Below are 22715 nucleotides of genomic sequence, written 5' to 3'. Positions count from 1 at the left end.
AGCCTTTCAGCCCCAAGCTTGCTCCTACCACTATTTGTTTATCCACTACCCAACAACCAAGGTGCAGGCCATCTGATTTTAAGCAAACAATTTACATTCACAGCTGTGCTCATCAAAGGCCTGAAGCAAAAGTAAAAACCCAGACTTAAGACTGAATGGTTTGGAAAGTGACAGCTTCCAGCCAGGGACATGAGGAATGAAAAATGAACAGGCACAGAAGTGATCCTGTTCTAGCCTGCAAAGAAATTCCTCTCCTACCATCCTCTGTGCTGCTGTTAGCAAACAATAGGATGATTAATTAGGTAGGTTATTTACATAAGTACTTTGAACAGATTTAATTACACTCAAACTCAGCAGAACTCAAGCATCATGACTTCTCTGGATTTAGAAGATGAAGTGCAGCTTTTCACAATAAATTTTTAACAAGCCATCTCACCAATCTTGGGAAGACAGGATTTTATAAACATCAGTTTATTTCCCAAAGTGGGGCTGAAACTAACCAAACTCATGGCTCTACAGAAAGCCACTGCAAATATAACACAAATCATAGACTAGAACTAAGAGAAATTTCTGTAAAAATTATTGACAGGGATATAACAGTACCTGAAAGCAGGAGTAAAACCAGAAAGAATTTACTTTTAAGCAAAATGACCTTTGCAAAACGAAGAAAAAAAAATTTAAAATAAGGTTTAAAAGTACAGTTTCATAAGACCAATAAGCCCAAAACAACACTGACATGACATTTAATTTGGTTGAAATCAGAATATTAATTAAAAGAATACTGTAAGTTGGCACTCAACTCCCTAAAATGCCTACTGCAAACTCATCAGTCTGTCCAGGTGGAATATCTGGAAGGAGTAAAGGTGAGACATACTCTTTCCATGTAACCAAAAGATCCACTTATTAGACAAACAGCCTAAAAATTCCCTACTGAAAAATATTCCAACACCAGGATAAGATCAGTTATGCAACTTCTTTTATTCAGAAATTGTGAAGTGCTAGTCCTGCCTCTTAGTGGGAAAAACAACCCACTAACAAAGAATGAGTGGGATCAAGAGATGCATTTGACAAATGTCCTATTGAAGATGACAGTCTTCTTCTAAAATACATTGGGAACCTTCTTTACTAGAATCTGTGATTTTATAAACATACAACATGCACTGAAAGTATTGCTAAGGTAGGAAAACTGGTTACACAAACAGAAGATTTCAAAAATATACAATACTCACCAAATAATAAGTTATATTAAGTGACAAAAGGAGTGAAAGAACTCCTAAATCTCAGATAAAGTGAAAATTTACAGTGTATTCAAAATATCAGAGGCATCATTTTCTCTTCCCAATTGACTCATTTATGAATCAAGCAAACAAAAACATAGTTCTCTTCTATAAACCCTTCAAACTAGCCCAGGTACCAGTCTCTAATACTTCAAAATTAGTTCCACTTTTTGATTTGCCATATTGCTAAAACTGTTTAAGTTATATGGCAAAATATGCTTGACCAGGTGATGACATTTACTATAAGCTCCACTCAAATAATTTATAACTGATCCAAAACCACCACAAAATTCAAGAGAACCCAAACACATCACATAAATGCAAACATTTAAATTCTTGTGTTACAGAGCATTGTCCAAAAGGATCACACTCATTAGGAAAAATTGATTTGAATTCCCCAAAAAGTAGCTATCACACAAACCCAAGTGTGTTTGACACCAGATCCCGTTTTTAAACCTCAGCTGCAGCCCTAGGAGCACAAGACACCAGGGTGTGTTGTGAAGGTACCAATTTCAGTGCCTGTACGCCCACACACGTTTCAGAGACAGCTGCTGCCAGGGAATTCCTTGGCACACCTTCCTCCTCTGGGATAAAAAAGCCTGACCCACTTGCCTAGGGGATGATACTTCCCAACACTGTAAAATTTAATAAGGAGCAGTGTTCTTGTAGGCCTGCCAGGATCTAGCACTTGTGCACTTGGGAACTGAACTCATTCTCCTGCATCTTCTCCTGACTGGTCCTGTGGTTTGTCATTAACAGAATGGCTCTTCCCCAGCAATGTCAACTTTGCATTAGGCACTTTCACCACATGTCAAAGCCTTGACAGCCTCATGCCTTTCTTTTTACATAGGATTTTCTTGTTCTCCAGCTCTGAGCTTTGCTCTCTTTGAGGCAGGGAATTCTCATCAATGTGCTCAGCATCTGCTGGGAGGGAACAAAGGGGACAGCCAGGGTCACCTCAGCTGTGTCCACTGACTGGCCAAGAGGTGGGTGGAACAAAGGGCAACACAGGAAATTTCAGCTGAACATAAATGGTTTTTACTGTGAGGGTGCTCAAACACTGGCACTGGCTGCCCTGGGAGGATGTGGAGTCTCCATGGGTGGAGACCATCAAAACCTGACTGGACACAGCCTGGACACGAGGCTCTGGGTGAGCCTGCCACAGGGCTTGGGCAGGATGGTTTCCCTTCCAACTCAGCTGTTCTGTGATCTGTGAGCAGCAGACAGGAGGAAATCAGGAGACAACTAAAAGCCATCAGCATGATTACCTCCCACAGCCAGGAACAGCTCAGCATCAGCATCAGCTCAAATGACTGAGGTTCAGAACACTCAAAGTGACTGAGAGGCTGGGATAGGTAAAATCTCATTAAACCAAAACACACACACAATCCCTCTGGAAATCATGAATTATTTTAAAGACTTTTCCTGCTTTTAGCACACACAAACCCCTCTGAAATACATGACAAGCTGTAAAATGTCAACAGCCACACATTTCACAGCTCACTCTGGCAGGACAGCTGAGGCAGGCAGATGCCAGAGCCCAACAGCCACGAAACAGGAATGGCAGGCTTCACTCCACCTCCTTCAGCTTTCCACTGGGACCTGAGCTTTTCTGTCCCCATCTGGGAACAGAAGATATGCTCTATTTATGTACATCTCAAAAAAATCCCCAAACCACCACCACAAGAAAGGAAAGGAAAACCAAACCACAGAAAACCAAACAGCCAAAACCCCATAAAGAATCTCCACCCCTAATGAGTGGCAGTTCTAAATACCAAAGACACATTAGCAGCATCAGCAAAGCCCTGATGCTTCAGTTTCCCCTAAAGCCCATCAATTAAGAGTACATATGCATGACTTCAAGGCTTTTGAGGTATAGTAAGAAGTGAAGATTACAAGGTAATTTAAAAGACAGCTGAATTTCAGAATGTGGAGGAAATTAGATTCTACAAACATTGTACTTTAATTTGTGAGCCTCAAACACTATTTCTAAAAAGCCTGGCTGTTCTTTTTTCATTTTTTAAGCCCCCAGACAGTAAGTCAAGTTACTTTTTTCTACAGTTCTTCATACACTGGTATGGAATTTCTGTGCTGCTCACACAGCCAGATGCAACCTGCCTACACTGTAAGGAAAGCAGAAATGCAGCTGCCTCTCTATAGCAAGTTATTTGTTCTATAATTGATATCAAGGGTATTTTTAATGGAAAATCTCTCCCAAACAAATCTGTTTATATATAATTTGAGCCAGTACTTTTAGGTAGATTCAGGCACAAAATGTCAATGATTCTTCTTAATTTCACTGTTTGGTTTTTTTTCATGAAGTACATTTTGTGCTTTGTTCAAGGCAAGACACTTTCTTTACCACTATTACAGCTGTACTAAGACATAAGAAAAAATGCTTTAAAGCCACTAACGGGAGAGATAACCAGTATGGCAGCTTTTATTCCCCAGCACATGCAAAACACCCTCTGACAAGATAAAAAACCAAAAAGCAGCTTTATTAGCTTCTGATTTAACAAAGACCCTGCTCATTCAACAATTTCATCAAGTCTGACAGATTATATTATGGGATAGCTAAAATGTACAGACCTGTGCATCAGAGGGGATTACAAAGGGATGAGCAGTGGGAGGGTGCAGGGCTCCCTCCCTGGGGCTGAAGGACTGGTACTCCCAGGGTGTGGCTGGGGCAGGGCCTGGAGCCCCAGTGGCCACTGGGCAGCACCATCAAAGCCTATTCATGCTCCCAGGACCCTGCTCACACCCATCACACTGGCCTATCTTGAGCCACCAAAGAAAGACACTGCTCACTTCACCCAGGCCTTTAATCTGACAACTGCACTCTGGCAGCTCACAGACCTTTCATGGCTCACACATTTATAAATGCTGGCTTCAGTCCAGACCAGCTACACCATCATGAAAATAATTACTCTCCACAGTTACACAGTGACCTAGACAGCAGGATTGTAATTGCAACCATCTTCCTACAATTCACACTGAAGACTTTTAACTTAAAGAATATGGCAGTAAGAGGTAATCAAGCCATCAGGTCAGGGAAAAACAAAAATGGGAGTTCTGCAAAAACTTTCATCTCCGCTGCACACCTACCCTTCAGAATTATTCATATGGCAATTTTCAAGCACATTACAAATGAAATTCAATGAAAAATAAACCAAACAGCAGCCATGCACCACAGATGATCTAAAGACTGATGCAGACTGAGCTGAAACAAGCAGCAGTCAGATGTAGAGAAGAGATGGTGCAAACACTGCATTAGGTACCACCAACCTGACCATAAGAGAAGATTCTGGGAATGAAAGAAACCCTTGAATAGTTTCACACCAGATGTAATTTGCATTCTGTTCTCTTACCTGATCTGCTGCAGTGAAATGGGTGTTTTAATTTGCTGATAATAATCAGGGTACTTTTTCTTGGAGGGCAAGTGGAAAAAGGGTTCAGAGATGAGCTGGCCCTGGTTATTACGGCAACTTCTCACTGTGTCATAAAGCTGGTACAGAGGATTGGAGGTGTCCATGAAGGAGGTGATGCTCTCAGCCTCAGACTCTCCCTCTTCATAACGAGCAGCAGCTGCACAGGGAGAAAAGAAAAACAGGAAACTCAGCAGGACAACTCAGAGTGGGTGCTTTGGTTGATACAGGTGTAAAGCAGAAGGAGAGGAAAGCCCTCTCTGGCAGTCAGATTCACACCTCAGAAAATGACACAACACACATCTAATGAGCCTCAAGCTGACAAAAACAAAAAGCACTTTCTTGCAATCCTTTAGACAATATTAATCACAGCTCAATACAGAATTGTGAAGCTTAACAGAAAAAATTGATACTAAAGCCTGATGATGCTCCTCTAATATATAAAGAAAATGAAGAAGAAATAAATGTTTTACAGTGATTATGTAATAAGCCTACAAAATTCATAGTAAGTATTTAAAAATTTCATAGCAAACTTTTCTGGTTATCTTGTTTCAGGATTAGGATGAATGAAAGAAAAGCTATGGAGAGCTAACACTTACTGCAGATAAAATTAGGAGAAACATTACATGAACAACAGAAATACACCAAGAAAGAGAAAACACTGGTACTGGAAACAGGATAGGAAGCAATAAATGGCCAATCCTTCTACACTTCCAAGTCACATGAACAGTGCACTTTGTACCTTGCAGACAGACATAACATAAAATCTCCATGGCTTTGCACATGCTAGAGTTAAATTATTCACCCCTTTTCCCCTCTGAGTCTGCAGGACAGCCTGGCAGATGACACACTGTCATTCAGCTGTACAGCTCTGCTAACACCTGGTTACCAGCTGGCATTTCCATAACTGCTCAGAGGAGGCTGCCACAGCTTCAAGCTCTCTATCCACCTTCAGTGAAGTCACACAGAAATGGTGACAAAGCCAGGGGACACTCAGACTGTAACAGCACATGGTGTCATTGCTCCCTGCAGCCTGACACCAGATCTACATCAGTGTGTGGGACCTGCCAGGGTCAGAAGCAAAGCTAAAACACAACCAGGCATCAGCAGATGTGCAAACATGCACTGAGGATGTGCATTACGGATTGGGGAGACACCCAAAATTATCCTAATGGTGCCAATCAGCATCACTTAATGACCAGCATCTACTACACCACAGCCAGCACAGCAGGAGCTGGACAGAATAACTCAGGTAGAAACAAACCAGTGGAGCTACCACTGAAATCAGGTGAAGCTTCAAAAATAGATTATGGTTTAGTTTACTCAAACAGTTTGGTGTGTTTACTCAAATTGTTCAGTTCTGAGTACTCCACCAAAAGTAAGAAACAAACTGAAAAAGTAACATAACTTGTTTCTATGAAAGAGAAAACACAAAGGGACCAAGTATTTGCTGTTCTCTGCTGTGTGTGAGCAGCAACAAAACAGTTCAACACCCTAAATAAGAAATGTACTTTCTCTGTGTTCAAAGTAGGCGCTCCCTAAAAAGAAATCTAAGTAAATTAGATATTATTTAGTGATTTAAAAGTGTACTAAAATGAAAGGATTTATGTATTATAGTTTTACTGTATTTATATTTATATAATATAGAGCTATAAAGAAATACAGAGATACATTATATATATAAATATATAACTATATTTACATAATATACAGTTTTAAATAAAATAAATATACAGCTACATTTCCATTATGATGTGCCTGTTCTTTAAAAGTGATATGTAAACATAATATATTCTTACATATCTAGAAAATTATTCTGATCTCCTAATATGAAACCTGCTCTATTGAGAGCCAAAGAAGATGTATTACTCAGACTAGAAGACAGAAAAAATCTTCTTTTTTCAATAATAATATTTTTGCTCTAATAGAGCAAATAATCTGATGCAAGACTGCACTTTCTTTAATGTGCAGCAGCACCAGGTCCCATATCCCCAGCAAGCACTGGCAGAGGAGAGGGACAGGCAGTGCTTTTGTGCTGTTACCACAACTACAGTTTGCAGATACCACTAAAAACCCCACTGTCCCCTCTGTGGTCCCAGAGCACCCAAACAACAATGAAAGCTCCATGTCCAACTGAAGATGGTTGCCAGTAAAACCAAAAGCAGCACCCAATCTTAAACCATCTCTAAATGAGACGGGAAAAACAAAACAGCCTTGTTTACAAAATTAAGTACATGCAAGTAATACATAATGACCACCTATGCCTGCCTCTGTAGACTTATAATGAGGAGCAAGGGAGCTGCTGAAGCTGCTCCCAACTTTTACACTGGGGCTGGAAATGTTCTACAAGCTCCACCACAGCAAACATCATCTGCAGCTGTCAGGATAAACTCTCAGTTGGAAACTGATACTGTTCATTGCTTAGGCAACAGCTACAACCAAAGAAGATCATAAAGATTCAGCTCTCTGTTTCAAGGAGAGAGTTCTATTAATGTTCAGCCATGCAGCCCTGTTCTCATTTATTTTAACAAGCATTAGAGGAATGAAAAAAAAGAGACAGCAGAGCAATTAATAAAAATACCACTTGATTTAAAGAAAAGCCCTTGTCACCCAGAGACTGGCAGCACAGGGCTGTCCAAGTAGTACGCTGGAAGCACAGAAAATCCTAGGGGGTGACAGGTCTGCCAAAAGAAATAACATTGCCTCTTAGCTGAATGCAATAAAGACAGGAGAGCTTCAACAGCAGCAAGGCAAAAGCCTCACACACAGAGAGAGGCCTTTAAAAAAATTACAATAATGTCCATAGCAAAGGTGGCACCTGAAAGTGGTTCAACCAGTTCAAGAATTTAAATCACTAAAACATAAAAAGCTGCATGTTTTTACAGCACTGCAACTTGAAAAAATAACAGCTAACAAACAAGCAAAACCCAGCTAATAAATACTCCCCACACCTCCCAGAAAACTGCTCTGAAACAGTAACTGAACTCTGAGCTAACCAGGAATCAAAATGCTTTTGCTTACAGCAAGAGCTAAAATCCAAAAAATTCTACATATCCATCCAGTAGAAAACTGTCCAGAGTACACCTCAATTACCAGGTAAGAAATAAATGCCCCAATAACACATATTGAACAGATGCATCTTTCAACATCAACGAAGAAATAATGTAAACAAAAAATTAAACAAAGAAACAATTCCAGCACTACCAATCTCTTTTGTTGCATGGAGCACCCAACGTCTTCTCCAGTATCTCCTCTTCTGTTCCATTTCAGAAGGAATAAAACCAAGGAACAGCTCCCTAAAGCTTGGGTAAATATACTTAAAACACACAGAAAATTCAAAGTATGCCAGCAAGTTTGGCCTGCCCTATCTCACTAGCTGTAAGAGTCAAAGGAATAACACACTGAGTACAAAATATTTTTGAAATAAATGTATCTGAGTTTATCAGGAGCGCTACAGATTTGGTCATTGTGAACATTCTAATGAAAGGAATTAGAGAAACTGCATTTCAGCTCCTACCAGCCAAAGCTGCATCCTCATCGCTCTCTGATCCATATTGCAGTGCCATGGTTATTGCTGATAAACGATCCCCTTGGGCTGATCTTTTGTTACTAGGAAAGAGAAAAAGTAAAGGAATTTTAAAAATGAAAAATAAAAAAAAGAGAAAATTATAATGAAAAAAAAAGGAAAGGGTTATCACATTAACCATTAACAGCCACCCAGAGTGTGTGAGGAAACAAGTCATGACTCCATAAGCAGGAACACAGCTGTGACTAAAGAAGGCCAGAGCCTTTAACAGGAGAAATTCTTACCAAGCCATGAGTCTGCCTCTATTTTATGAGCTGGTCCATCCAACATAGTCAGAAAACTGAGCTCCAACCTACTACCTTCTGTCCTGTTTTGTATACTTGAATATTTGATTAATTGCAAGAGAAAGGGAATGATAAGAAGTCTCTCCCAATTAATAACTTTGTTATTTGATCCTGTTTAATTGGCATTTGTCTACAGGAAAGAATTCAACACACTAAAAGCTGTATATTCTATCTCCTCCCATTCCCTCATCCCCACCTCTGGCATTTTCAGCACACACAGTGCCTGCACATGAAGCAGCCTCCTATGCTAGGTGGATTAAACTGGCATCCACACTGGCTACAGTCTCATCTGGACTTCTCCAGCATCCCTCTCTTTTGTCCCAAACCTGGGGCACAGCATTTCATACCACACTACATAAGCTATGCCTGACATTCTCTGCCTTTTTACAAGATCAGCTCTTTAGGCACCTCCAGAAATCCTCTTTAGGCACCTCAGCCTTGTCCTGCAGGGGCCAAATGAAGACTGGATAAAAGCAGATGGGCTGAGGGCATGCCTGGGCCCTACACTCTCCTGTACATCCTTTCCTGCCTTTTGATACAAACACACAGATATCATTTCCTTAGTGTGTGGGCCATCCCTCTAAAATATCCACTGAGCTCCTTGAGTCCATGACTCTGGGTTCCCTCTGTCCCTGCAGCCCTGCAGGGCAGCAGTGCTGGTGCTGGGCTCTGCCTGATGAAGCCATTTCTGCTTTTGTCCTTGCTGGGCTTTGCCTCTTTTCACCAAAAAGGCTTCATTCACCTGGCTCATTGTTATTGCAGCAGCACTGACAGGGTGTGCAAGGCCACACCTGGATCATGAGCACATCCACTTGGAGTACCTCCTCCCAAAGGACCCTGGAGCTGAAATTCACCTTCCCACTGCCAGGGCAGATCCACCTGGGCCACTCCAGCCTCAGCACCCTGAGCCAGCCTGGCTGCTGTGCTGCTGATCAGTGGCCCAGCCCTTGGGTCCATGAGCATGAGGCACTTTCACAACCAGGCTCTGAGCCTGAGCAGCAGCATCCAGGCACAGCTGAGCAGCCCAGGTGGTTTTATCCCTGTGCTGCAGTGTCAGCTGCTGTAGCCAGTATGGACTGCACACACCTCCCAGTCAGCAATAACCACACTATCAATGTCTAATCTCATTCATCTCATCCTAATCCAAAGCCCAGCACCACAGCAGGGATGAGGAAGAAAATCAAACAAAATTCAGCATTTCCATAGGATGAGGACCCAGCTTTTCCTCCAAGGGCACAATTTACTTACCGATAATATTTGTTAGAAGAATTTCTCTCATCCCCAACACTGCCTTTACCCTGTGAGGAAGGACCTGTCAGCTTGGAAGCAGCCAAATTTGATGCAGTCCTTAAGGCAGGAGAGGCAAGCCAAGGAAAGGGGGGGAGGAAAAAAAACAGGCCCACCTTAAACCCATGAAAAGACGCAGCAAGAAAAAAAAGCTTTTTACAGAATCACTTTGATAGATCAGCCAAAAAGTTCAGAGACAGATGTTTGGAAGCTAAAAGAAAAGTGAGATCCTTTCAGTGCTCCAGCATTTATGTGGATGTTGTTTATAAAGTCAGAGGAAAGTAACGTTCAGCTCAAGCATTGATAGCTGTACACACAGCTCAGCCTAAATAGCAGTGAAAGCAGCCAACAAAATGTTCCTTAGCATCCAGATAAAGCCAATCACACAGGTCCAGTCATGTTTTATCAACAATTAAAGTCACTGTCAGGTTGGCTGAGAGTGCATATTATCAAACAATTCAATTCTGTCACTTTAAGGGAGGACAGTTAAATGCACCCACACCCACAAAGAGCAGTTTAGGATGGCAAAGGAGACAATAAGCTCTAAAACAAAAACCATTATTTTTGACACAGGGGCAACATATAAAGCTTAGGTCAGTAGCATTATGATGATTTGAGTTTGAGCCATCAATGACAAAGAACAGATGCAAATTCAGAAGAAAAATACAGGAAATGCACTTGAAGTGAACTTATGAGGGAGTTTTACCCAAATCAGCAATAGGTAAAGAACTCCCCTTTAACACAATTAAACATTTAGGAATTTAAATAAGAATAATGATTCTGTGAAGCAGATTCTTGAGAAAGAAACAAACAAACAAAAAAGAATGGTTAAACAGAAAAAGCAACCAGTGAAATACACAATAGCAGGTGAAAGGTTGGGTTTTCATGGCACTTCTCTTATCCCAATTCTTTCTGCATTCAGCCCAGTATTATTGTAGCCTGCTTCAGGAATTATTTTCCCCCCCAAGTTAGAGAAACAAAGAAGGGAGCTGTCAATGATTCTGACAGATTACTTCAGGATTTGAAGGTCTGTTGAGAACACAATACACAAGAGAACAGCTAGAATAAGGCAGCTGAGAAGTGGAAATGGGCTGGCAGTGCAAGAGAGGAATTCAGCTAACAAATATCAGTGTGATTTATCTGTCATCCCTTCTTACACAATCAGATTTTAAAGAAAAAACATTGAGCCTCAGAAATAAATAGGACACACACCCTGACATGCTGAGCTTCATCAATGGCCAACACAGTGACAAAAATAAAATACAATCACAATTTAAATAGAAAATCTCTGTGCTTCTGTGTAATTCTAGTTACTGCAAAGCAAACACACATGTATGTGTCTGCAGAATCCAAATCTTCTGGCACTACACATGCTTTTATGAAGGAAAATTATTCACCTCGGTGTCAGAAATTACTCCTTAAGGAGTATTTCTGCTTTTTATTTTTATATGCTCCAACAATGATTCACCCAACCATGGGAAGAATGCTGATGCTGAACAAACCAACCAAAAAATCCTCTTCTCAAAACACCAAGCAGTAAAAAATCAACCAGGCAACTTCCACTTCTTTCACACAATAATCCTAGGCAACACTTTTAATACTGACACCATATACACAGAAAAAATGAAACTACCTTTCAGTTAAGTAAGGCAGTGACAGTGTTTCCAGTTGTACCATACAAATCTTGGCAGGAAATGACAAGAGCACCAAATATCAGTAAACAGCTCCAATAGATAAAGAGATTCCACCTTGTAAATTTTCAAACTCCTTGAATTGCTTGCAGGACACTGCTTAGTTTTTTTGAGATAAATGACACAGCTCACACTGGCAAATAATATCTAAACCTACTCTTGAGTGTTGCTCATAAATAAAATGTTTACATGAGAAGAAATTTAATTGCATTTCAGCTAAGAAACATTTATAATTACTGCATCACTTCTCTGTACACTATGGATTTTCACAGGAAGAAAATGCTGTTTCCTAAGTAAAATCACCCCATGAAACAAATAGAGCTATCAACTTTCATCAAGTGTTTTATACCTGCATATTCAGGGCCAAATCTCTGCTTCACTGATTAATAAATCTGGATCTTCAGGTTCCTGTGCCTCTCTTCATAGCTAAAATTGCTTTTCAAACATGAATGGATTTCCCTCTGAGTATCTTTTGACCAAGGTTTTGTTCCTATGTTTCTGCCCCTACCTGTGAGCCCTTTGGTTTCAGTTCCTAACAAGGTTCAAGAATATCCAGCACTTTTCAATAAAACAAAGCATCTTGTTCCTCACTATTCCTTTTCTGTATTAACTTACAAACATGTGGTGGAAATTTGCCATAACTTATTAAACATCCACTGACAGTATTTTTCATAATCAAGTACATCACAAAAATATTTCACCATAGAAGTATTTCAACGAAAAAAGCTTTCTTTCAAAAACTATTTTAACCAATGTACAACTTATAAAACACTAATATAAGTTTTCAAGCCATTATTTCCCACTATACTCTCCACAGCACAATTAAGGGAATGTCAATAGAGGTTTTCATATGAGATTATAGAATTTGCAGTACCTCATTCGGAGACTCGACTTGGCCAACTCACTGTGCTCAATCTCAGCCTTTTTCATATTAAATATCTTTTTAATTGCATTTGCATCCTGTCAATGAAAAGATTTTTTTTGTTTAATGTTGAAAGTGAATAATATTGTTATCAGATATATCCAGCTATCTAAAACAAAAATTAAGGTGTTTTTACATTTAGATATTAAACAATTTTGCATAAGAAATGAAGCATGGAACAAAGTCTGCCTGAAATACTCCCACACAGTATTTTTACAGTGGCTTGAAAAAAATGAATAGAAGACCTGTGCAGCTTCAGGCTCATTTTTTGTCATTGTTGCACCCCAATTCTACTAAAAGCAATATAAAAAAGAAAAACTCACTAAAAGCTATTTAAAAAAATGCAATCAGGGTCTTGAGAGCCTTATGTTCAAGACTTATTTAAGGATCAACCAGCATAGAGAGTAGTCAAGAAAATCTGAACTCAAATCACACTGTAAACAACTGAAACTAACCTTGAAGACTTGGGATCCAGGCTCATTGTAGGTTTTGGCATTCTTTGCCAGAAGATCTATGTCCTTGGCCATGGCATGAATGCTTTTATAAGTTCCATTCTATACAACAAGAAGCAGAACTGGTTAAAGTGGCAAACTTCAGACAGCATGAGAACTAAGCCAATAGTGAAAAGCAAAGGAAGTCATATTCAATAAAGGGAATGTGCATAGAAAAGCAACTTTCTGTAAAGACAATAGATAAGTATCTGCAAAAAGTAATCAAAGACAGTGGCACACATATATGCCAAGTCTTTATAAAGCTCATGAATGCTAAGATTGAAAAAATGCTGACTAGATCATACTATCTCTACTTTGAAGAGTTCTGACAAAATGCTGGTTTAACTTTATTCTCTAGTTCAATCAGTGTCCCATCCCTACTATACAAAATGCTAGAATTACAGAACAGTATTTCAAATTACTGGAGAAGTAAGATGAAAAATGCATCAGTACAAAACATCTATTTATAGCACTAGAACAGAAGTAGGTGATGATAATGCACAACCAAGCCTCAGTACTCCAATGTTTTACATGAGCAGCACTTGTCAAGGAACTGCTTTAAGCCATTAAACATCAAGGAACCCGAGATACTCTGGCTCAAAGCCAGCACTCCACAGCTCACAATGCCTGATCTTCCACACAGCTTCTTCTGCAGCACTAACCCAGCACAGAACATTGAATCACCACAATGTGCAGGTTTTTTAATAGCAGAGGGAAAACAAACTGACACCATAAATCCTGACTTCTAACAATTCTGGAATGCTTACTGTTAAAAAAGGCTGTACCCAGACACATGAATATGTTCATACCTGTATCCTCTGGGCAATGGTTTTAAGATCTATGGGTTCCTTTATTATTGCATAATAATCTGGATATTGCTGGAAGACAGAAATAATTTATGTATTACTATAAACAGTCACAAATGTTTTGTTCTAACAGCTCACAGAATGAGCCATTAGATGAACTGAAGGCAAGAACAGTTTAAGCCTCAAATAAGGCAGATACAAGGATTCATCAATAAACTGACACAAGGGACCAGTTCTGATTGAAAATCAAATCCATGGTGATGGTTCTCAGAATATTTATTCTGCTGATTAAAACTTTCACCACAAAAACAGAACACCACTGTTCTGAAACAGAGCAGTACAAACAGGTACAGGTGAGGTACCACTGACGAGGCAGAAACAGAGAACTGCACCCTGAGCACGGCCATCAGAGCCTGTAACATCAGTTATAGAAATGTCCAGGCTTCCAATTTAGCACACAACCCACAATACTAAAATACTCACCACTTTAGAAGGAAGTTTCTGAAACAGTTCACTTATGAGTCGTCCTGAGGGGTTTGTGGCAACAGCTATAGCATCAAGAAGCTGTTCCAGAATTTCCTTCAGGTAACCTGGAGATGACTAATGTAAGAAACAAAAATTACAGAAAGTTTTAACAGCAGCCAGAGTGGAGGGCTTCAAGCTGTGCTGAAATACAGGAACTTGCACTTCAAAGGCAGAAAAAAATCAGCTACAAAATACAGATGCAACTTTTGAAGACAAATTGTTTGTGCAGGTAAAGGTACACTAAAAAACTCTAATTTCAGCTTTACACTGCAGACTGTCAGACACATATCACAGTTACTGAAAATGTGCATCCCAACATCACAAAAACCAGATTAGCCAAATTTCCCCTCATAACACTCCAGGAACAGCTGCACTGACTGAATGGGGGACCTGCTGATAACTGATGCCATTAGACATGAATCTTGCTTGCAACAAACCTCAGTGCTGGCATGAACTCAAGCACGCTTCATATTATTGCAACTAAACCAGAGCCATGCTTTACCCATATCAGAAACCCTCACAGCCTTTTTTTGCTAGGCAAAAGTGAAACACACATCCAATGCTGTGAAGTGATTAACTAATAAATTTGCATAAGAAATACCCTTTGGGGCATAATTTAACAAGGGAAATGTTACTCAATGAATTTCACCCTCTCAGACTCAGCTGACATCCACAGTTATAGCCTTCCCCTTCTGCAGCTGTCATGCCCACACTTACTAATTCAGAATTTGCTTGATTGTCATGTCCTTCCTCATCATCATCATCATCCTCAGCATCACCTTTCTGAACAAATTCATTTTTTGTGCGCAAATACAGCTCCCACAGTTTGCAGGCAGCTTTATATTCAGGAGAATCTGGCTGCAAAAACAAATCAAATATTCCAGTCAAAATTCAGGGCATTCTCATCTGAGAGAAATTTGTAAGTTATCAGCTGAAAGTTATTAAATATGAGTAATAGAAAACTTGGGAAATTACTGCTTCATTTGTTCTTTGACAGAGGAGTTAAGAATCACACTAAACATTAGAAAATATAACCTGTATCACCCAAAAGCATCCAAGTCTTTCAGAAAACTTTGCAATAAAACTAGCTGGGTTGAGGCTTGGACAAACCAACTAGATCAATCTGGAGAAATCACTGGCTTTTGTTGAAGTACACCACCAGCATTTAAAACAGATTAAATTTCAGTATGCCAGAAATCTGATTTAAGCCAATACTGCTGTCATTGCGTGGCACTTGAAAATGAACTTCTGTAGAAGAATGCCAATAAATATCTTTGAAAGCATTGCAATGGTTTACTCAGCATTAACTGGGAAATTCCAAAGAACCTGACAACATCCTACCACCTGGGTACACCTCTGGATACATCTTTTAGAAGAGGTAGAAGCATTAGTTAGAAAATTGACTTTTAAAAATACAGAGCTGGTAGTGGCAGACAAGCACGTGCCTATTACCCACTACACAGAACAAAGAGAGCTTTTCCACCCATGTATTTTTCCTTCCCTTTCCTCTGTCATTTAGGCTCTATTTCAGGTATCCCTGCTGATAATATCACCTTATTACTGCTGATTGCATTCTTCTCACTTCACTCTCTCAACCTCTGACAGCTTGTAATACAAATGAGAAACCAACATGAGAACTGTTCTTAATCTTGCCTTATTAGGCTTAAATATTCTTAGCACATTAGACCAGAGGTTGTTTATGAAGAGCAGATTTTTTAAGGGTATCCTGCTCCACAAATCTGCTTCCTTCTGTATTAATACAAGATGCTCAGGAGTGAGAGACTTGACCAGAAATACAAAAAAAAAAAACCCCAAAGGCTGCTGTTCTGCTGGAGCACTGCCAATAAAACATCTGCTGGAATAAAGACCTTGACAATCAATCACTGTCCCTGGTTTGCCCATGCCATGGAGCTGCCTGGGGAAGGTAAAAGGTGAAAAGAAGAAGAGGTTAAGTTTGTGTGCCACAGCTCCACAATTCTCTGGAAATGCCAACATTCCTTCATCCTGGAATAATGGATACCTATTTTAGTCTAATGTGAGATCTCTATGACACAGTTAAATTTTGAGCCCACAATTCTATAGGCAAAGGCAGCACACATTCTGTAAAACCCCAATCATTCTCTTCTGCCACCAACCCATTAATGTTGGGGTTTTCACACTGAGTGCCTTGCAAAGCTCCAGGAGTACAAAATGGATTTGGAAATCCTTGTGCTTTTCCTCCTGGAAGCAGAATGTGCAAATGCATTAAGCCATAAATCTGATTGTTGTCAAGAAGCTACTACACACACACACACAAGTGAAACAAACACTGCCTTTCTGGATGTCACCTGGCTACCCCAGCTGGGTTATTCAGAATGAATTCATTTGGATCATCTCCAAAGTCAAAGATATGTGAAAGGCAATATTAGCAGGTTTAGATTTGCTGTATCATCTCATTCACCACATACAATTTCACTGGTTTATGGATTTAACATAGCCTTTCATTAAACAAGATTAATCCAATTTTTTCCCCAATTCCTTCTATAAAACCCATTAGTATCCACAATAAAACACACACCCAGTCTGGGGAAATCACCACGGGGATGTCTTGATGACATTACATTCACATCTATCATCACTGACCATGACAGTCAATGTGTTTTTTTCATTTTTTTAAGTGGCAAATGGAAGAGAAAGATTCAACACTCCTATCATAAGCTTGCTGTTAGCATAAACTTTTCCTTCTGGGAAGGAAAAAAAAAAAAGAAATTTTTCTCCATTTCAAAGGCGGAGAGGGTGTTGTAAAATGAGAAGGCTTTGACAGAGGAATATTTTTCTCATTTCATATCTCCATTTTTGCTTTTGACCTCTTTTGGAAAACTACATGAAGATCATCCCCACATTATTTTATGATTTGCCACAGAAAAATTGTTATAGCAGGGCATTTTAGAAAAATACAGTCAACATTATGGAAATTTATGCAAATAACTGCAATATGTGCTGTTCTCTTACCAATAATATTTCAGCCTAAATTGAAGAGGTTTTAGCCAAACCAAGGCAGAATTTGAACATCTCTACTCCTTTTACAATGGATTTGAGCCTTTAGTTTGCTCACCTTATAGTAAGCCTTTGCATTGTTAAAGAGAAGCTGGAAATCAGCAGTCAGCACATTCACATCATCATATTCCTCCATCTTCAGCTTTTGTTGGATTTTCATTAAATCAATTGGCTGAGAAACCACTTCATAATAATCTGGCTGATTTCTGTTGCAATGACAAAAACAGGCATCATGTTCCAAGCAGTAAAACCCAAACCACAGAACTAAAACTTGTGCATGTTTATGACTAAATAAACCAAAGAAAGTTCCAATACATTTCTTTTACAGCTAAAGATGTGGGCAGTGCTCTATCAATCAGCTCACTTCATGTATGTTCTGTTACTGTCCTCAATTTTCTGAGTAAAGAGAAAATTCAGCCTCTTACTTAGCTACTGCATTTTCAAGGGTCACTTCTATTAACCCTCCAAAGCTGTGTCCTTAGTATTACATCCCACCACTTGTACAGAATATCTTACAATCAAAGGCACGGATGTTTTAAGCAGGTATTACAAATTAATTCAGTGTATCCTTTTTTTTTCCTGAAGAAGAGCACCAATGTAATCACATCCCACTGAATAATTACATCAAACACTGATGTGAAATGATGACAAATGTAGCTTATTTTTCACAAATTATTGCTGAAGTATTTATCAATTTCCACTTCTCCCTGATTAAATCTCAGGTTCAAGGTTTAACCAGACCTGTGGCCTTACCTTCTCTTGGGTGCCCTGATGAAGAGCTCACAAAGGAGCCTGCCCTGCTCATCTTTGTAGTCTCTGATGGTGTTGTAGAGCTCATGGCAGACAGCAATCTGAAAGGCAAGAACAATGAAACAAGGAAAAGGGAGAGAATTTTAAGGAGGTAACAAACAAAAGCCTGCTTACAAAGGGAAGGACAAGCTGCCAATCCACAGCATGCTCTAAAGCAGAAGTGAGAAGCAACTGGAGCACCTCACACTTTAGCAGGATACCTGACAAGTGTGCCAGGTACTGCAGGATCCCCATTTATTTTTTGAACACAGGGAGCTTTATTTCAATACTAATTCTAAGTAAAATACCCAACATGTAAATTAATTCGCTGCAATTTTCTCCAAGCTACAGGCATCTACAATAACAACAGGGGTTCTTCTGCCCTGCAGTTAATTAACATTAGACTGCTCATGCAAAGGCATAGCAGAGGCATTGTACACTTCAGCAATCACTGCCTGTGCTATTCCCCACTCATCCCTCTGCATTTGCTATGCAGACACAGCTCTCTACTTCTGCACATTATGATTTCAGCTCATTCTCCAATATCCTTCCATCTGCTAAAATCATCAGCAAAAAGAGAAAAGCAGCAAAAACAAAACAGCAAAGAAAAACATGAAAGTGGTGAGCCAGGACCAAGGCAAAGCCAAAGCTGAATGAGGTCTTAAACAGAGCTCAGCCAAGGCAGGAACAGATTCAGGACCAGCGTACATGTGCTAGATATGGTCATTAATTTTACAGTCCAGCATATTCCACACAGGGATACAGTATCCCCAAGAAAAAAGGTGCCATCAGTAAGAAGGTACTAACAGGATCTACAGTTGGGAGGTTGGAAAGTCTCCTCCTCTTCCTGCTTGGGCCTGGTACATTGGTGGAGTGATGGGCGTCGTCGAAGTCTCCGCCGCTGACGCTGCTGGAAGGAGAGGTAGCTCTTCGCCTCTTGGAACCCATGGAATCCAACTTCTTCTATAATGAACAGAAACCTTCTTAAAGCCCTGGCATTGCATCCAAACCCTCTGCTCAGAGCTAGCAAAGCTTCTGATGATACATTTGCCAAATGCTACAGGTCAGTGAAGCCATTTCTGTAAACTCCAACTTGGTGGAAAATCCCAAAGGGAATAAAGGGAAATCAAAATGCTCCTACAGTTTTACAGTCACCAATGACAGCAAGGCCAGAAACCCCCAAGCTCACACTGAAGTAGCAACTCTTCACAGAATATATTCTTAAACTCCACATTTTCATACCCCATCACATGCACAACAACTAAGCAAGAACCACTGTTTTCAACAAGAAAGCTGTCCAGAGACACATGCTCAGTCCTGGTGTAAAAACACTTCATTCCATGTCAAACTAAAAAACCATGAAAAACAGAGAAAGAAAAAAGAAAGAAAAAAACAACCAACCAAAACAAATTACAAATGAAAAGGCCCACAGAATACCTTGTGTTACAGTCAAGTGAAAAGAAGGTCTGGATCACCGTGGGACCTCCTACTCCCACTTTATGTGTGGGATGAATGGCTCAACCATGGAGAAGCAGGGAAAGCCCCTCCTCTTTTGGCCATAGTTTTGCATTTACCAACACAAGCAGTGACAAATGAATAACCACCATCCAACAACTATGGTAATTTATGGAACAAGTTGTTGGCTCTTTCCCAACTTCCAGTGAAAGCATCAGAAAAGTTGGGGGTTTTTTATTTGGGGCTATCTCAAAGGCTGAGGACAGAACAGATGCATCTATCCCAGCCTATCCCCAGTTTCCAACCAAATCCAGGGATTTCTTTTAGGAGGCACTCAGATGACTAACAAGGTATGGCAGCACAATGTAACTGCATTAAAGCATTTTTGTTAGAGACAGAGATAACTCCAGGCACACACGTGAGATGAATAAGGTAGGAATAATTAACAGTTAGGAAAAAGAAAAGCAAAAGGCCAAGGCAGAGGGATGGAGACACAATCAATAATTTACCAGATTTACCAGAGTAGAACCAGCACCTCGAAAAGCCAATCTCCTCATAGTGTCTGATGGGCAAGCACAGATACTGCGAGAAGGGGACACTCTAAGAGTGCCAAACCAGTAATGGTGTTAGTACAGCCACAACTGGAAGACAAGAAAAAGAAAAGAGAGAGGGAAGAAAATTCAGAGTAGGCAGATAAAGAATAAAATCAAAGAATAAAGTGGATAATTACAGTGACAGAGAAAAAAAGCAAGAAACAGAAGGCAACTTTTTTTAGCCCAGCAGAAACTCTACAAAGTAATTTTGTACACAGAATGCTAGACACTTCTGTCATTGTCACAGTAAAAATATATTTCTCTAATGTTCCTGAATATGCATTACAGATTTCACAGCCACTTGCTAGAGAATGATTCATCAAGCAGAGCAGAAAGTAAACAGAAGTGATACCTGACCTGAGAGTACAAACCAGAAAGCTGTAAGTTACAGAATGCAAAGCAGAAAAGTGCTTATAACAATATAATCTTAAGGTCAACAAACACTTAATAAACTCTAAGATGATGCACCTCCAACACTCTTCAGAGTAGATTTTTATACTCAGAAGTAAGCACAAAATATGCAGCCATACACTAAAAAACCAGTTTCAATTTCTTTGCAGTGTCCAAGCCTGATTCTTTTCACAGAAATTCCATGTGAAATATACAGAACCATTTTATGGCAAAATGTTTGTTTCTATGTAGTTCTTCCAACTCCTGCCTTCAATCAAGCCCCAGAGAGGTTCTTTTCCTGTTCACCACTCTGGACATTTTCATCACACCGACATGCAGAGAAGCTCTGTGGTTTATCAGCAGGCAATTCATTTTGGGAACTGACAACAGCCTCAAGCCTTGGCACTGCCTCCAGCTTCCATCTGAAGGCTACAGTCTGGAGTGGCTGCACCAGGCACGTGCTGGGAAACACAAGCCCTTGGCTGTGGAAGAAAGGCAGGAGGGACTACCAGAATCAATAATTCTGCTTCAACCAGGAACTCAAGAGTACACTCAGTCCAGTCCCATCCTGAAATAAAGATCTGGGAACCTCCCAACCAGCACCTGCCTGCAGGCTGCACATCAGCTGCTGCATGTCCACTGTCCGAGGCACAATGCTGTGGCTCTCAGCCATACTCTGACACTGCTGTGATCAAGGTACTCTCACCACTCATACACAGCCTCCAAAACACAGAGGTTTTCCTCCTCTAATAACTGTGCAAAATATGGATCAGTCTGGACAACATCACAAACACTCAGTGAGAGACCTGCTGATGTAACACTCACTGAAGGTGAGGCTCCAAAACACAAACTTCTCCCTAAACTGCCACACTCCTAAGCACAGAGAACTCAGCTGTGCACAGAAACACAGTTTTACTGCAGAACCTCTCTCCCAGAGCTTCTTCTGCAATTGCACTGCTGGCTCACAAGTCTCTCAACAGTCACACCAAGACTCTCCACTGCTATCAATGAGCACCTCCAATGCAACAGGAGCTTGAGCATCTCCTCAGTCATTGCCCTCACCAACCATAAAAATGTCACAAAACCACAGCAAGAAACGCTTTGGCCATTACTAATTCACATGAACACTGATATACACAACGGGGGAAGGAAGGCTGTCTCTCCCAAAACTGTACAGAAGGACCACAAGTGTCACCCACCCCAACCTCCCTACACCAACAGGTTTTACACACGTCGGACACCATACACTTAAAATAAAACATTCTAGCACCTATAGGTTCATTTTCTGCCTCCAGGCAGAGAGCTAAAAACCAATAGATACCACGGGTAGTATGTATTGCTATCAGGATCTCCCACGTTTCACCAGAAACACGAAACACGGTAAATTTAGCCAAGGGAACAGGGGAGGGAAACGCAGCCGGAATTTCCCCCGGTTACCGATCCCATTGAAAGCTGCCACGGGATGGGAAGAGGGGGCTGGCAGCGACCGGGCACGGTAAAAGGGCAAAGCTGGTAAAAAGCGAGAGGGACAACACAGCCACCGCTTTATCCACACCGGGACAAGGAACAAAGACACCGAATGTGTAATTGCCCCGAGGCGGCGGAGCCCTGCCCGGGAGCTGAGGGGTTATCCCCGGCAGGAAACAAAGGGAAGCCCGTTCCCGGCTCCGGACCGTGTCCCGGGCCCGCCCCGCGCTGCCGCCACAGCGGGCAGGACCCGCCGCTGTGCCCGGGCCCGCCCCGGGAGCGGCCGTTGTCACCCCGCGGGCCCGGCCCGGCGCCGGGACGGAGAACACGGCGGGAACGGGGGCGGGAAGGAAGGGCTGAGGCGCACCCGGGCCGGCGACACGGCCCGGGCCCGGGGCGGGTGACAGAGGCGGGCGGCGCTCGGCGCCCCGGGCCCGGCGCGGCACGGCCGCTGCGCGCTCGGGCGGCGCCGCCACACAAAGAGAAACAGCGGCCTCCAAGCCCCGGCCCGCGCCCCGCCCGCGCCGCTCACCCCGCCGGCTCCGCTCCGCCTCCCGCAGCCGCGGCCGACCCGGGGTGGGTGCGCGGGGTCCGCCCGGCCCGGCCCGTCCCGTCCCGCCGGTACCGCCCGTCCCGACACCGCCGGTGCCGCCGCCGCCGCTGCCGCAAAGCGCGCCCGGCCGCCCAACGC

General features: G+C 41.4%; 1 protein-coding gene across 9 annotated transcripts in view; it reads right to left on the bottom strand.

Annotated features, from left to right (window-relative positions):
- The window catches only part of PBRM1 (polybromo 1), a 57572-nt gene extending 34868 nt beyond the window's left edge, over positions 1-22704 (bottom strand). For 3 of the 9 annotated variants that reach the window (XM_054515985.1, XM_036390886.2, XM_036390891.2), the window contains exons 1-13: positions 22557-22662; positions 20093-20215; positions 18927-19082; positions 18084-18181; positions 17389-17536; positions 15012-15152; positions 14253-14369; positions 13773-13841; positions 12928-13026; positions 12425-12510; positions 9821-9919; positions 8220-8311; positions 4646-4862 (exon numbers count right to left, since the gene is read on the bottom strand). In XM_054515985.1, the coding sequence (XP_054371960.1) occupies positions 4646-4862; positions 8220-8311; positions 9821-9919; positions 12425-12510; positions 12928-13026; positions 13773-13841; positions 14253-14369; positions 15012-15152; positions 17389-17536; positions 18084-18181; positions 18927-19082; positions 20093-20131 (1361 nt within the window). In that variant the 5' untranslated portion in view covers positions 20132-20215; positions 22557-22662. Of the gene's footprint in view, positions 1-4645; positions 4863-8219; positions 8312-9820; positions 9920-12424; positions 12511-12927; positions 13027-13772; positions 13842-14252; positions 14370-15011; positions 15153-17388; positions 17537-18083; positions 18182-18926; positions 19083-20083; positions 20216-22556 lie in introns of all 9 variants that reach the window. The other 6 variants (XM_036390887.2, XM_036390892.2, XM_036390890.2 and 3 more) reach the window with 4 other exon arrangements.
- Between the last annotated feature and the right edge of the window lie 11 nt (positions 22705-22715).

This window comes from Molothrus ater, chromosome 11 (assembly GCF_012460135.2).
Source record: "Molothrus ater isolate BHLD 08-10-18 breed brown headed cowbird chromosome 11, BPBGC_Mater_1.1, whole genome shotgun sequence".
NCBI classification, from domain to species: domain Eukaryota; kingdom Metazoa; phylum Chordata; class Aves; order Passeriformes; family Icteridae; genus Molothrus; species Molothrus ater.
The sequence above is the reverse complement of the archived record's forward strand: the minus strand, read 5'-3'. Positions and strand labels throughout refer to the sequence as shown.